The sequence below is a fragment of the Cetorhinus maximus genome, chromosome 12 (assembly GCF_964194155.1).
Source record: "Cetorhinus maximus chromosome 12, sCetMax3.hap1.1, whole genome shotgun sequence".
NCBI classification, from domain to species: Eukaryota; Metazoa; Chordata; class Chondrichthyes; order Lamniformes; family Cetorhinidae; genus Cetorhinus; species Cetorhinus maximus.
This window is the reverse complement of record NC_135890.1, coordinates 78,306,443-78,321,559: the sequence shown is the minus strand read 5'-3', so window position 1 is coordinate 78,321,559 and position 15,117 is coordinate 78,306,443. Positions and strand designations below refer to the sequence as shown.

Sequence of the window (15,117 nt, the reverse complement as noted above, 5' to 3'; positions counted from 1 at the left end):
AATGCAAGAAAGAAAAAGAAATGAAAAAAATCTTGAATTTGGAAAAGAAAGAAAGAGAAATGCGATGGCTTGAACTTGAACTCCAGAGTGAGAAGTTAGCAAGGGAGGAAAGAGATAAAGAGCTTCAAAGAGAGAAAGAAATCAGACAGTATGAACTGGCTAAAGAAAATCTTAGGTTATGGAGTGAAAGAGAGGCTAATAGTTCAGATGATGAATCAAGTCCCATTCTGAGCTCTGATTTAACAAAGAATCTTTGCCTAGTCCTTAAATGCACTGAGGATGGAGTTGAGAGATATTTCAACTCATTTGAAAAAGTAGCTACAAAACTTGGATAGCCAAAGGACACATGGACTCTTATTTTGCAGAGCATTTTGGTGGGAAAGCTATGGATGTTTAATTTGGTCTTTCGGACAAACAATCCTCAAATTATGAGACAGATAAAACTGCGGTGCTTAATGCTTATGAGTTTGTCCCCGAAGCATATCAATTAAAATTTTGGACGTTGAAGAAAATACAGAATCAAACATTTGTAGAATTTGCCAGGGAGAAGGAAATGTTGGTTGACAGGTGGTTTTGATCAATGAAGTTAGAATAGACTTTTGAGAATGTGAAAGAGTATTGCTTAAAAAGGACATTTTGTCGAAGCTTTTCGTCTTGTGCTCATCAGGGCAATTGCTAAAATGTCAGGGGAAGTAACAACTTTATATTGTATGAGAAGGGAGTGCTGATTGGTTGGCAAATAGACTCTGATTAGTAGAGGCATTGCCATGGAGAATACACAAGTTAAGGGTGACTGACAGTTAACTGCCAAGAATTGTTTGAAATTTAAACCAGGTAACTTTACTCTGATTGGTCAAGGCATTGCCCTGAGGAATGAAGCAGTGAATGGCTATCACTTATTTTGTTTAGCTGAAACAGGTGCAATGTGTGTACATGTTCTTTCTGTCTGCAAAGAACAGGGCCCTGTGTTTTAATATATGTAGCTATAATACATGCAAATGTGCCACACTGTGGGCCCAACTGACAATCTTAAATTGGTTGTCAGCTTATCACATTTAATGTTGGACACTGTCATAAAGATATTAATGTATATAGTGTTATTGGAAATTATTTTAAATTGGACTTGTATTAGGTTCTGTGGTTGTGTGTGTGTGTCTTAATTGGATTAAAGTCAACCACTCTGGGTGCTCTGATGTATAGTAGTTTTGAGATGTTAAACACTAAGGTTAAAGGTGCATTTGCATTTTGTTGAATAAACCATTCAAAGACTGGGGGTGGAATCTTGCACCTAGTTAGGAGACAACAAGCAATATGTTTATATTACTAATAAAATTGGTACTGTGCAAGGGGTTTATTCTTAGAAGAGGTGGAGTTCAAAGGGCCTGGTGGTACTATGAGAATTTGCATTCAAAGGGAGGGCTAGGTATATACAGAAAAGAGTTTTGTGTGTGTTGGTCAGAGGCATGTAACATCTAAGCCACCTGTAAGCCTACAACTGTGCGAAGGAACCAAATTGAAAGGAACCTCACTTTGAATTTGTAAGATAAAATGTGCTTTGCCTGGTGTCTAAGTCTATGGGTTATTGTTGGCTTGGGGAAGATTACCTGGGAGTGATTAATTTGGGCATTTGTTCAAAAGTTATTATGGTAGTAATTTGTAGACATGTGCATGTGTTTAAATTTGTTGCTAAATTAATAAATGTTTCACTGATATAAAAAAAAATCTCTGGAGGCTTGGTGGTTTCATTTCCGAACTCAGAGCTGCATCACAAACATACCAATTGAAAATATAGGTTATGACAGTTATTTAAAGTTTCCCTCTGGGATTTTAAATAATTCAGCCCTTACCAATTGCTGTGTCATAACAATTGGGGGCTCGTGGCAGGATAATTATTGTAATTCCTTGATTAGAATCGGTGAATCTTAAGGTTACGACTACAAGAAGCACTTTGAATTCAGAAGTTAGTGAGATTTTTTAGAAGTGATGAGACTGCAAGATGGCTTTGGAAATTGCTAAGACTTGTCTGGGAGTAGAAGATATAACTCTGATTGGGTTGCAAAAAATAACCAAGAGTAAGTTGACAGAGTTGGCAGATAAGTTAAAATTGGGGTTACCTACTGGGGCTAGAAAATCAGATATAATTAAAAGTATAGCACAGCATCTACAGTTGCAAGTGATACCTGACACTAGTGAGTCACAGCTGGAGGTAGTGAAACTTCAGTTGCAAATGAAGAAGCTTGAATTTGAACAAGCAAAGGAACTGAAAAAACTTGAATTAAATGCAAAGGAAAGAGAAATGGCATTTAAAAGGGAGCAAGCAGAAAGGCAGGAGAAAGAAAGTAAGCTGGGGAACTGGAATTTCCGGAAAGAGAGAAAGAGAGAGAAAGAGAATACCTGCTTAAAAGGCTGGAAGTTAAAAAAAGAGATCTCTGCTTCTGGGGAGGGTTCTGACGATGAAAAAACCTTTCATCTAAAACCTAGTGGGGAGATATTTAGATTTGTACAAGCTCTTGCAGAGTTTGAGGATCGAGATGTTGAAGCATTCTTTATTTCATTTACGATAGCAAAACTGATGAAATAGAGTACTGGACGTTATTATTACAGTCTAAGTTGCTGGATAGAGCACACGAGGTATATGCTTTGCTGTCTGAAGTGGTATCGGTGAACTATAATGTGGTGAAAAAGGCTATTTTGAGTGCATATGAGTTGGTTCCTGAAGCATACAGGCAGAAATTTAGGAATATGAGAAAACAGCCTGGGCAAACTTATACTGAGTTTGAGAGTAAAACAACATAATTTTGACAGGTAGTTATGGGTGTTAAAAATATAGACAATATATGCAGCTCTTAGGGAAGTAATTCTTTTGGAAGAATTTAAAGACTTAATCCCTTTGGTAGTGAGAACTCATGTGGAGGAACAGGGGGTCCAAACTGTAAGACAAGCAGCAGAGAGAGCTGATTATGAGTTAGTTCATAGAGCTAAACCTTTTTTCCGTCACCCTTTCAAATTGGAAAAGGATAGAAAGTGGGAAGGTGAAAGGAAGGAAGGGAAGAGAAGGAGTGGCTGGGAATTCCCAGGACGTTTTTTCTCAGAATAAAAAGGAAGGTGCTGAGGGTGGGAGGGACATTCAAAAATGGAGGTGTTTTCATTGTAACAAAGTCAGTGTGTTGGAAATAACTGGGAAAATCTGTAGGAATTATTGGGGTACAGAAAAGTTATGGAAGTAAAAGTACTGTGGGTTCTGAGGTACAGGCAAAGGAAAAACCAATGGTTTGTGTACAGGTAAAACAGGAAGAATCAGTGATAGGTAAGGAAGTGGGAATGTGTTCACAATTTACCCAAGAGAATTCTGAGGAGCAGGTTGTAGAAATGTTAAAGACTTTGGCCAGAATTTTCCCGTCGGCGATTTGGGGGCAGGGCCCGCTCGCCGATGGGAAAATGATGCAGGATGATGTTGGGAGGAACCCCCGACATCATCCTGGTCTATTTAAATATTGAGGAAGCCAGGCGGACGGCGAAATTAGCTGTCCGCCCGCTGGCCTGTCAATGGCCAATTAAGGCCATTGACAAGCTAATTAAGATCATTAAAGACCCTGCCCATCCAACCTTAAGGTTGGCGAGCAGGCCAGGAGCTCCAGCTCCAGATAATACATGAAACCTCATCCACTGGCGGGATGAGGTTTCATGTCCGTTTTTAAAAAATTTAATAAAGTTTATGTCCTTTTTATTAACATGTCCCATCTCGTGTGACATTGTCACATGAGGGGGCCATGTTAATAATTTTTATATTTTTCTATTTTTAATGTTTTTTACACTGTCAGTGATCTCCATGAGACAGCACTTAGTCTAGCGCACTTTGACAGATGGGGAATCCCTCCACCCCCCCACACAGGAAGCGCATGGCACTTCCTGTTGGGCCTTAATTGGACCACCCACTCAAAATGGCGGTCGGCCCCATTTTGGCGGCGGAGTTCGGCTGCCCGCCGGCCACCGAGCCGGTGGGGCCCACCCGCCCATCAAGGTAAGAATTCTGGCCTTTGTGTGTGAAGGCAAAGTCTTTCCATGTATCCAGGGTGGAGTAGGTAAAGATGTTAAAATTTTAGGAGGACACAGGGGATAGTCAATCTTTAATATTGTGGGATAGTAATATTTGTTGGTCAGAGGGAGTATTGCAGGAGCAGGTGATAATAAGTGGGGTTCATGGAGATGCTAAATCTATTCCGTTTTGGAAGGTAAATTTAAAGAGCAAATGGAGAACAGGTGAAGTTATTGTTGGAGTAGTAGAAAAATTACCCATTGCAGGGGTTCAATTTATTCTGGGTAATATAGCTGGATCACAAATGTGAGTGATGCCTAGAGTAGCTGAGCAGTGTGTAGAAGTGTTTTCAACAGAGGTGTTACAGAGGAGGCATCCTGGATTGTTTCCAGATTGTGTGGTAATGAGGTCACAGGCACACAGGTTGAAACAAGAAGGGCAAGCAGTTCAAAGGCAAGAAGAAGGTGTCGAAATCCAATTATCTGGCACTGTGTTTGATAACATTGCTCAGGAGGAAAATCTACAGGTCAATTCAGCTGAAGTGTTTAACTGAAGGAGTTTAGTGCAGTTACAGAGAAATGATTTGCAATTAAAGCAGTTATATCAGAAAGCTTATTCAGAAATAGAAGCGAAATGTATTCCCATATGTTATTACCTTAAGGGAGATATTTTAAGAGAAAATGGAGGCCGCATCATGTCTCAGCAAATGAAAGCTGGAGTGAGGTGCATCAGATTGTTATCCTATTTAAGGTATGGGGACCACTGAAATTAATTCATGAGAAATTGGTTGGTTAAAATTCAGAAACTATTCCCTTGGATTACGTATCAAATTTCAAGGAAAGGTTGAGCAGAGCATGTGAGTTGGCTAGGGAACATTTAAAAATATCACAGCAAGTGATAAAAATGAAGGCAGATAAGAAAGTTAAAGTTCGCAGTTTTGTTTCTGGTGAGAAAGTATTAGTTTTGTTACCAGTGTTAGGTGATTCATTAAATGTAAGATTTAGTGGGCCTTACAGGATTGAGAAGAAATTGAGTGAAGTAAATTACTTAATAAATACTCCAGATAGAAGAAGGAAGCAGAAGGTGTGTCATGTAAATATGCTTAAAAAGTACTTTGACAGGGAAGAGGAACAAAAACAGGTGTTAGTGATGGTGGGTGATGAGAAAGAGGTAGAAGTGTAGGATTCTGAAATTGATTTTCCTTTAATCAAATTGGATAATGAGAGGGTACTTGAAAATTTAAATGAAATATTGAGTTACCTACCAAGCAAGTGTCAAAGTGATTTGGAAAAGCTATTGCAGGCACACAAACCTATTTGTGGGAATAAATTAAGAAAGACACATTTAGCTATACATGATGTCTCTGTACAGGTTTAATCTTCAATAAGGCAACATCCTTATAGATTAAATCCAGCAAATTTATCACAAGTAGAAAAACAAATTGATTTCATGCTTCAAACTGATATCATTGAGTTTAGTTGCCGTCACTGGAGTTTGCCTATTGAGCTGGTACTAAAACCGGATGGAACACAAAGACTGTGTGTGGACTATCGAAAGGTGGATGCAGTGACACAAACGGATTCATATCCTATACCATGGTTGGAAGATTGCATTGAGAAAGTGGGACAATTGAAATTTACCACAAAGATTGACTTGCTAAGAGGATATTGGCAGGTTCCGTTATTGGAGAGAGCAAGGGAGATATCGGCTTATGTAACGCTAAGTGGACTATATCAGTTTAAAGTCATGCCGTTTGGCATGAAGAATGCACCTGCGACATTTCAAAGACTGACAAACAAAAGTAATTGCAGATCTAAGCAATTGTGCTGTTTATATTGATGATCTAATAGTTTTCAGTCCTACGTGGGAGGAGCATTTACAGCATCTGGAAGGATTATTTTCTGGATTTCAAGAAGCTAATTTGGTGATGAACTTGACTAAAGTGAGTTTGCAAAAGCGCAAGTTACATTTCTAGGCCATACCATTGGACATGGTAAGGTGGCTCTGAGAGATGTGAAAGTCAAGGCTATTGTGGATTTCCCAGTGCCTACAACAAAATGAGAAGTTTTGAGATTTCTGGGCATGAGTGGGTTTTACCAGAAATTTGTACCAAACTTTAGCTCCACTGACTGAACTATTAAAAAAGAACAAGAAGTTTCAATGGACACTGGGGTGTCAGAAGTCATTTGATAGTTTGAAAACTGTATCAACTACAACACCAGTTTTGGCAGTACCCAATTATGCCAAGCAATTCAAGTTGGCCATTGATGCAAGCGATATAGGCATTGGGGCTGTACTGTTACAAGAAGATGACACTGGAATTGAAAAACCGATAGGGTATTTTTCATGGAAGCTGAATGTACAACAGAGAAGATATTCAACGATTGAAAAAGAGATCTTGGGTTTGGTGTTAGTGTTGCAGAATTTTGAAATTTATGTTGCCAACAATTCATCAGAAACAATTGTTTATACAGACCACAATCCTTTGAAGTCTTTGGACAAATTTCAAGACAAAAGTGCAAGACTTTTCAGGTGGAGTCTATTATTACCACCATTTAATCTATGAATTATACATGTTTCTGATAGAGAGAATCCGTTCACAGATGTGTTTTCAAGAGTTTGAAGGATAAAGAAAAATTGGATATTTAAAAAAAAACCTGGACACTGAACTGGAGTGATTTCTGTTGATACCAAGGACTAGTGTATATATGTTATGTTAATACATGCAGCTGATAGTGTGAGATAGGTTATTAAAAAATGAAGCCGTCTTTTAGAATTATGAACGTTCATTTTTCGATAGGGAGGGGGTTGTCATGGATATATTAACGTATATAATGTTATTGGAAATTATTTTAAATTGGACTTGTAGTAGGGTCTGTGTCTGTGGGTGTGAGTGTGTGTGTCTTAATTGGATTTAAGCCAGCCAGTCTGGGTGCTTTGATGTATAGTAGTTTTGAGATGTGCATTTGCATTTTGTTGAATAAACCATTCAAAGACTGGGGGTGAAATCTTGCACCTAGCTAGGAGACACCAAGCAATATGTTCATATTACTAATAAAATTGGTATTGTGAAAGGGGTTTTATTCTTAGGAGAGGTGGAGTTCAAAGGGCCTGGTGGTACTATGAGAATTTGCATTCATAGGGAAGGCTAGGTATAGGCAGAAAAGAGTTTTGTGTGTGTAGGTCAGAGGCCTGCAATATCTAAGCCACCTGTAAGCCTACAACTGTGCAAAGGAACCAAATTGAAAGGGACCTCACTTTGAATTTGTAAGATAAAATGTGCGGAGGCATTAGTGAACTACAAAAAGTGCAGGGTGGGGCTTAAGAAAGCAATTAGGAGAGCAAAGAGGAGATATGAGAAAGCTCTGGCTGGTAAAAGTAGGGAAAATCCCAAGATATTCTGTAAGTATATCAATGGGAAGAGGATAACCAGGGAAAGAGTAGGGCCCATTAGGGACCAAAGGGGCAATCTATGGGTGGAGCCAGAGGACATCGCTAGAGTGTTGAACGAATACTTCACATCCGTCTTCACCCAAGAGAAGGAGGATGAAAGTATCGAACTCAGGGAGAGAGACTGCAAGGTTCTTGAGCAAATTGATATAGGGAGTGACAAGATATTGGAGGTGTTGGCAGGCTTAAAAGTGGACAAATCTCCAGGTCCAGATGATTTGTGTCCCAGACTGCTGAGGGAGGCAGGGGAGGAGATCGCAGGGGCTCTGACCCAAATTTTTAATTTCTCTCTGGCTACGGGGGAGGTGCCAGAGGACTGGAGAACAGCTAATGTGGTTCCGCTATTTAAGAAGGGTTGTAGAGATAAGCAGGGAACTACAGGCCAGTGAGTCTCACATCAGTGGTAGGGAAACTATTGGAGAAAATTCTGAAGGAGAGAATCTATCTCCACTTGGAGAGGCAAGGTTTGATCAGTGATAGTCAGCATGGCTTTGTCAGAGGGAGGTCATGCCTAACACATTTGATTGAATTTTTTGAGGTGACCAGGTGTGTAGATGAGGGTAGTGTAGTCGATGTAGTTTATATGGATTTCAGCAAAGCCTTTGACAAGGTCCCACATGGGAGACTTATAAAGAAGGCAAATGCACATGGGATGCAGGGTAATTTGATAAGGTGGATTCAAAATTGGCTTAGTTGTAGAGGACAGAGGGTGATGACAGAAGGATGCTTTAGTGACTGGAAGCCAGTGTCCAGTGGCATATCACAGGGATCTGTGCTGGGTCCCCTATTATTCATCATTTACATAAATGACATAGATGTCTATGCGGGGGGTAGGATTAGTAAGTTTGCGGATATCATAAAGATTGGCCGGGTGGTTAACAGTGAGGTTGAGTGTCTTGGGCTTCAGGAAGATATAGACGGGATGGTCAAATGGGCAGATAAGTGGCAGATGGAATTTAACCCTGAAAAGTGTGAGGTGATACACTTTGGAAGGAGTAATTTGACAAGGAAGTATTCAATGAACGGCATGACACTAGGGAGTTCTGAAGAACAAAGGGACCTTGTCGTGTGTGTCCATGGATCTCTGAAGGCGGAGGGGCATGTTAGTGGGGTGGTGAAAAAGGCATATGGGACACGTGCCTTTATCAGTCAAGGCATAGATTACAAAAGTAGGGAGGTCATGTTGGAGTTGTATAGAACCTTGGTGAGGCCACAGCTGGAGTACTGTGCGCAGTTCTGGTCACCACATTATAGGAAGGATGTGATTGCACTGGAGGGGGTGCAGAGGAGATTCACCAGGATGTTGTCTTGGACGAAACATTTAAGTTATGAAGAGAGGTTGGATAGACTTGGGTTGTTTTCGTTGGAACAGAGAAGACTGAGGGGTGACCTGATCAAGGTGTACAAGATTATGAGGGGCATGGACAGGGTGGAATAGGGAGCAGCTGTTCCCCTTAGTTGAAGAGTCAGTCACGAGGGGACATAAGTTCAAGGTGAGGGGCAGGAGGTTTAGGGGGGATGTGAGGAAAAACCTTTTTTCCCAGAGGGTGGTGACGGCCTGGAATGCGCTGCCTGAGAGGGTGGTGGAGGCGGGTTGCCTCACATCCTTTAAAAAGTACCTGGATAAGCACTTGGCATGTCATAACATCCAAGGTCATGGGCCAAGTGCTGGTAAATGGGATTAGGTAGGTAGGTCAGGTGTTTCTCATGTGCCGGTGCAGACTCGATGGGCCGAAGGCCTCTTCTGCACTGTGTGATTCTGTGCTTTGTCTGGTGTCTGTTTAAGTCTATGGGTTATTGTTGCTTTGGGGAAGATTACCTGGGAGTGATTAATTTGGGGATTTGTTTAAAAGTTATGGTGGTAATTTGTAGACATGTGTATGTGTTTAAATTTGTTGTTAAATTTATAAATGTTTAATTTAATTTATATAAAAAGACCTCTGGAGACTTGGTGGTTTCAATTCTGAATTCAGGGCTGCATCTCAAACATACCAATTGAAAATATAGGTTATGACAGTTGCTTAAAGTTTCCCTCTGGGATTTTAAATAACTCAGCTTTTACCAACTGCTGTGTCATACCAGGGGCACTGTGTTTTGAGTTTTGCAAGCACGGGCTGGTTGGGTGCGGTCTGCACCTTGCCCATTGTGAAGAGTGGAAGGGATATGCTGTTTAATGCAATCTGCCAGTCTTTGGGATGTACAGACTACATACCTAGCATCACACCTGCACTGAAATCCATATGCCACTTTACTCATTTTTGTGATAGGCAGAATATCTTTTTGGCTTGACAGCAGCATCCTGTTAGTGGTGAATACCACTCATGTTGCTACTGCATAACCTGCTGCTCAAATTTTTGAGATACCTTGCCCTTCCGGGGTAATCTGAGGTAGACTGGGCACTTTTCAGGGCCGAAAGTGACAGCCTTAGGCCCGTTTATGAGTTTGGGCGATATACAGTGCAAAATGATCTGATCAAGGTAGCGATTATCCCGCAGGATGTCTCTGATGTGCCCTATTTCAGCATCAAGCTTGCATGGTTAACAAATGGCTTAGGCCCTATTTACGAGGTTGCTGATAAGGCCAATCTTATACCTTATGAAACTGTAAGAATCCCACCGTGTGTATTGACCAGTGAAGGTAGGCTTGTGGTAGACCATGGTAGAGAACGCCCTGGCAGATTTCTCAGCTAGTATGTCAAGGAAAGGGAGTTCATTTGACTGATCCATTTCAAAGGTGAATTTTAGAGCAGGATAGGGCCCATTAAAATATGCAAGGAAATTACATGCAGCTGTGGATAGTAAACGTGTCATCCACATTTTGGAAATATGCAAATGATAGGAGTTTAGGTGCCATTCGATCGAAGACACGTTTCTCATGGAATCAAACAAAGATGTAGTCTACCAAATTGTTCTCCCTCCTAGTTACTGCAAGGAAATTTTAAGAATTGCCACATGATATTCTGATGGCAAGTCATTTAGGAATAAGTATAACTCAGGCTAAAATAACAAATTGCATTTATCGGCCGGGATTGCAAGGACACATGGTTGAATTCTGCAGGACATGTCAACTGGTTTGGAAGCCCCAGCGTCGATTAAACCAGCTCTATTGATCCCAAGACCCGCTTCTGATGAACTATTTAACAGGGTTCTAGTGGATTGTGTAGGACCCCTAACCAAAACCAAAACTAAAACAGGGCATCAGTATCGTTTAACCATTATGGGTAATTCAGGGACAATACTGCAGAGAACAGTAAAAGAAAAACTGTTCAAAGGAAAGAAAACCGACGTGCAGTGCTCAAGAATTTTTACTTGTCTGATGACAGTCTAATAAACAATGAGAAGGAAAAGAAAGTGGTTTCCCAGAAGCCAACAGGAGCAACTGAATACTTGGCTGAGTCTCAAGATACACTTCACAGAATCACAGAACTATTATGGCGCAGGAGGAGGTCATTTCGCCCATCGTGTCTGCACTGGCTCTCCGATTGAGCAACTCATCTAGTTCCATTTCCCCACCTTCTCCCTATTATGCTGCACATTCTTCCTTTTCAGATAACAATCTAATACCAGCGATTTGAAATTTGATGTTACTTCCAGAGAATTTGTGCAGGTCAACAGGCTTTTCACTCATGTTGTTGTTCCGGGTCAGATTTTATATGTACTGGATACACATTCTTCATCTGGTGCAGCAAGTTCTCCAGAGAGTGGTAGCCCTCTTCTTTCACCGTCATCTGATGCTGAGTATAATAAACTTCCAGATGCTGATCTTGCAAGAAAACAGCAAAGAATTTCCTCTCCTCACCAGTGTGTTCACAATCTATTGTGAGAGTAACTTCATCAGGTTCAGAAGACGATGAACCACTTATTGAAGTTTTTGAAAATGAACTGCAGATAGATAGATGGCAAAGGTGTAGTAGGAGGAGTTATTATTGCCACTCCAAATAACATGGGCCGGAATTTTACGTCCCGTGCGCGTAAATATTTTGAAATTTTAATTGGTATGATTTTGAGGAAGATCCTACCTCAAATCAGAAGCTGAACTGAAAATTAAACTGAAAGGAAAGCAATAAAGGTAAACACAGAAATGAGACTGAACTTCCCAGTCTCTAAGGAAATCAGGAGCAAGCTGAGGTTAGGAAATCAAAATTAAACCTTGTTAAAAGAAATAAAAGGAGACAGATCAGTCCAAGCTGTGCAGTAGCAGTTGTTGAGTCAACTGGAGCAGAACAGACAAGCTGAACAAAACTTAAGAGGAGGCTAGATCCAGCAGTTGAGAATAAGGAAAGAGAATAAATTGCTGTGGCTGTTTCTGTTACTTGAAGATAACATTGGTGGATCTACACCATCCAGACCGAGTTGGGGAGGTTCTGTAGACGTGAGCTATTTGTGATGAAGACAGCACCCATGGAACTCAGGTTGGTTGTGCCCTGTTGTTGACTGAGAATGAGGCTAGCGACTAGAAGGAAGAGCTGAAATTTCTCACAAAGACAGACTTTGAAGGACTTTGTGACTTAGCATGATTACTGGGCTGCTAATTCGTTAAATCTGCCTTAGTTGTATCTGCCATTTACTGCATAATTTATAGTTTATATTCGACCACGGTTTGCCTGTTAATTCATGTTTAACTCATGTTAATTCTGGAACTTAAGAGTATAGGATAGATAATATTTATATTTGCTTTGCTGACTCTTGTATAGTTAAAAAAATTCTGTTTGAAACCGTGGAATCTTATGGCTTCATTCCTTCAGTAAATAACTGGGATTTCATATTTCTTCTGTTTAAAAGAAAAGTTACTTGTCTCTACTGGTCTCTACCGAGATCGTAACATGGTGCCCTGATGATTTGCCATCTCTGCCTGCTAGGATTTGGTTCAGCTCTTCCTGCCCATTGGCAGGGGTTTACCAATCCTCCAGGACTGTTCTGGAGTCTCCATATATTAATGAATATTCTCCATGATATTGCAGAGTACCCTCGGGGAAAAAAAAATCATAGGGGCATTAAAAATATGTTTTTTTTAAAGAATGCTTTAAGCAATTTTGATTGCTAGTTATAGGGATATTGGACATAGACGGACAGTCAAGAAACATCCAGTCAGATAGTCAGTTCTCTTTCCAATTGGTTGTGAGAAGGTCGTGCGCATTCTGTGCAGCCAATGGTGGGTGTGTAGGGGCTGGATGGATAGAGGCAGATGGTCATCTGATGATATTTCCAGGGATATGCCCAGCCAGAGATGGCAGCTCCAAAGAGCACAGGCCTGAGGGACGGAAGGGGAAAGAAATCTCAGGGGAAGAGCCATTTATACCTATTCATGATCACTGACCTCGTGACCTTTGTTCAGAGCCAATAGCAGCAGGAGATTACACAACAGCATTAAAGAGGCCCATAGGCAGTTGTGCTGTTCATTCTCCTGGTTGGGGTGGGGTGTGAGAGAAAAATGGGAAGAAATAAAAATAACTTCAGACCCTAAAGAAAAAACCTAAATAAAAACAGAAAATACTGCAAATAGTCAGGCAGCAACTATGGAAAGAGAGATAGAGTTAATTTTTTAAAATTCATTTACGGGATGTGAGATATGCTGGCAACCCCAGCATTGATTTCCTAGCTCTAATTGCCCTGGAGAAGGTGGTGTTGAGCCAATGTTCTTGAATATAAATGTGTGGCGGTTAAGAGTCGACCACATCGCCGAGGGTCTGGAGTCAAATGTAGGCCAGACCGGGAAAGGATGGCAGATTTCCATCCTTCTCTATAAGACATTAGTAAACCAGACGGGGTTTTATGAGAATCTGATAGTTTCTTGGTCACAATTAATGATACTAGCTTTTTATTCCAGATTTATTTTATGGAACTTAAAGTCCCCAGCTAATGTGATGCGATTTGAATTCATGTCTCCACATCATTAGCTCAGGTCTCTAGATTACTAGCCCAGTTCTTTACCCAAAGAGTGGTAAGAATGTGGAACTCACTAATACAGACAGTGGTTGAAGAGAATAGTATAGACGCATTTAAGGGGAAGCTAAACAAGTATATGAGGGAGAAAGGAGTAGATGATTATAATAGTAGATTAAATAAGGAAAGTCAGAGGAGGCTCGAGTGGAACGTAAACACAACATGGACTAGTTGGACCAAATGGCCTGTTTTTCTGCCATATATCCTATGTAAACTGGAAAAGGTTATAGAGTTGTATCAGGTTGAAAGTGATTACAGAGATGAGGAAAGGAGTGGGGGGAGGAAAGAACAAAAGAGAAGGGCTATGGTACGGTGGAAGGCTGAGAAATTAAATGACAAAAAAGATTTTGGTGCAAGGCCAAAGGGAATGCTAATGAGACAAAGAAACAAAAGATGGTTTTGGAGGGGGTGTAAAAGGCAACGGCAGAATCATTACTAGATTTCAAATCCTGTTCTGTTTGCACTCATCCTCTTTTTGTCTTTCAGGAGGGCCTGGGCAGTTTCTGTTACGTGCCATTCCTTTCCATTAGCTTCCTCACCGCTTTATTTATTGGATTCTTTCTGCCAGAAACAAAAGGAAAGACACTTCTGGAAATTTCTCAGGAGTTTCACAGTCGCAATTTCAAAGCTCAGGTGGAATAAGTTGGAACCAGAATGTGAAAGAATTGAAAACCAACCATTTGTTATAAAAGCTCAATGCTTATCTGTTACTGTCGTGTTTCCATAGCATTAGCATATCGTTTCTATCTGTCGACATGTCTAGTTTTTCTCTTTAATGACTGTTTCTTTGCATTAAGAGCTCAAGCCAACAGTAGGTTTAATTAGGTTGTTTGTTACAAACTAAAAATATGTGTAAGATGGCACCGAATGGGAATTGGATAAAAACAAAAAATGATGGCTATCCCTATCAGAGATATGGTCGAGATTGCCTTCTGTCATGTGGGGCTTTACATCCTCATTTATCAGAGCTCTTTGAGGAAGCAACAGGCAAGGTGGATAAAGGGGAATAAAGATGTGGTGTACTTAGATTTCCAAAAAGCGTTTGATAAAGTGTCACATCAAAGGTTGTTACACAAAATAAGAGCTCATGGTGCAGGCAGTAACATATTAGCATGAATAAAGGATTGGTTAGCTAACAGGAAGTAGAGAGAAGGGAAAAACGGGTCATTTTCGAGTTGGCGAGCTGTAACTAGTGGAGTGCCACAGGGATCTGTGTTGGGGCCTCAACTATTTACAATCTCTATCAATGACTTGGAAGATGGGACCGAACAAATGGTAGCTAAATTTGACAATAACACCGAGATATGTAAGACAGTAAGTTATAAAGAGGAGGTAAAGGATCTGCAAAGGGATATAGATAGGTTCAGTGAGCGGGCAAACATTTGACAGATGAAGTATAATGTGGGAAAATGTGAGGTTGTCCCCTTTGGCAGAAGAATAGGAAAGCAGCATATTATTTTAGAGATTTCAGAGCTTGGTGGTACATGAATCACAAAAGGTTAGTCTGCACGTAAAGCAAGTGATTAAGAAGGCAAATGGAATGTTGGTGTTTGGAATGTAAAATTAGGGAAGTTTTACTGCAGCTGTACAGGGCCTTGGTGAGACCACATCTGGAATACTGTGATAAAAGCAAAAAACTGCGGATGCTGGAAATCGAAAACAAAAACAAAAATACCTGGAAAAACTCAG

At 40.5% G+C, this 15,117-nt stretch overlaps 1 protein-coding gene across 1 annotated transcript in view; it reads left to right on the top strand.

The window, feature by feature from the left end:
* LOC144687609 (solute carrier family 2, facilitated glucose transporter member 11-like) overlaps positions 1-15,117 on the top strand; it is a 76,428-nt gene extending 61,311 nt beyond the window's left edge. The window contains exon 12 of the mRNA XM_078553956.1: positions 13,915-15,117. Coding sequence (XP_078410082.1) covers positions 13,915-14,070 — 156 coding nt within the window. The 3' untranslated portion in view covers positions 14,071-15,117. The remainder of the gene's footprint in view (positions 1-13,914) is intronic.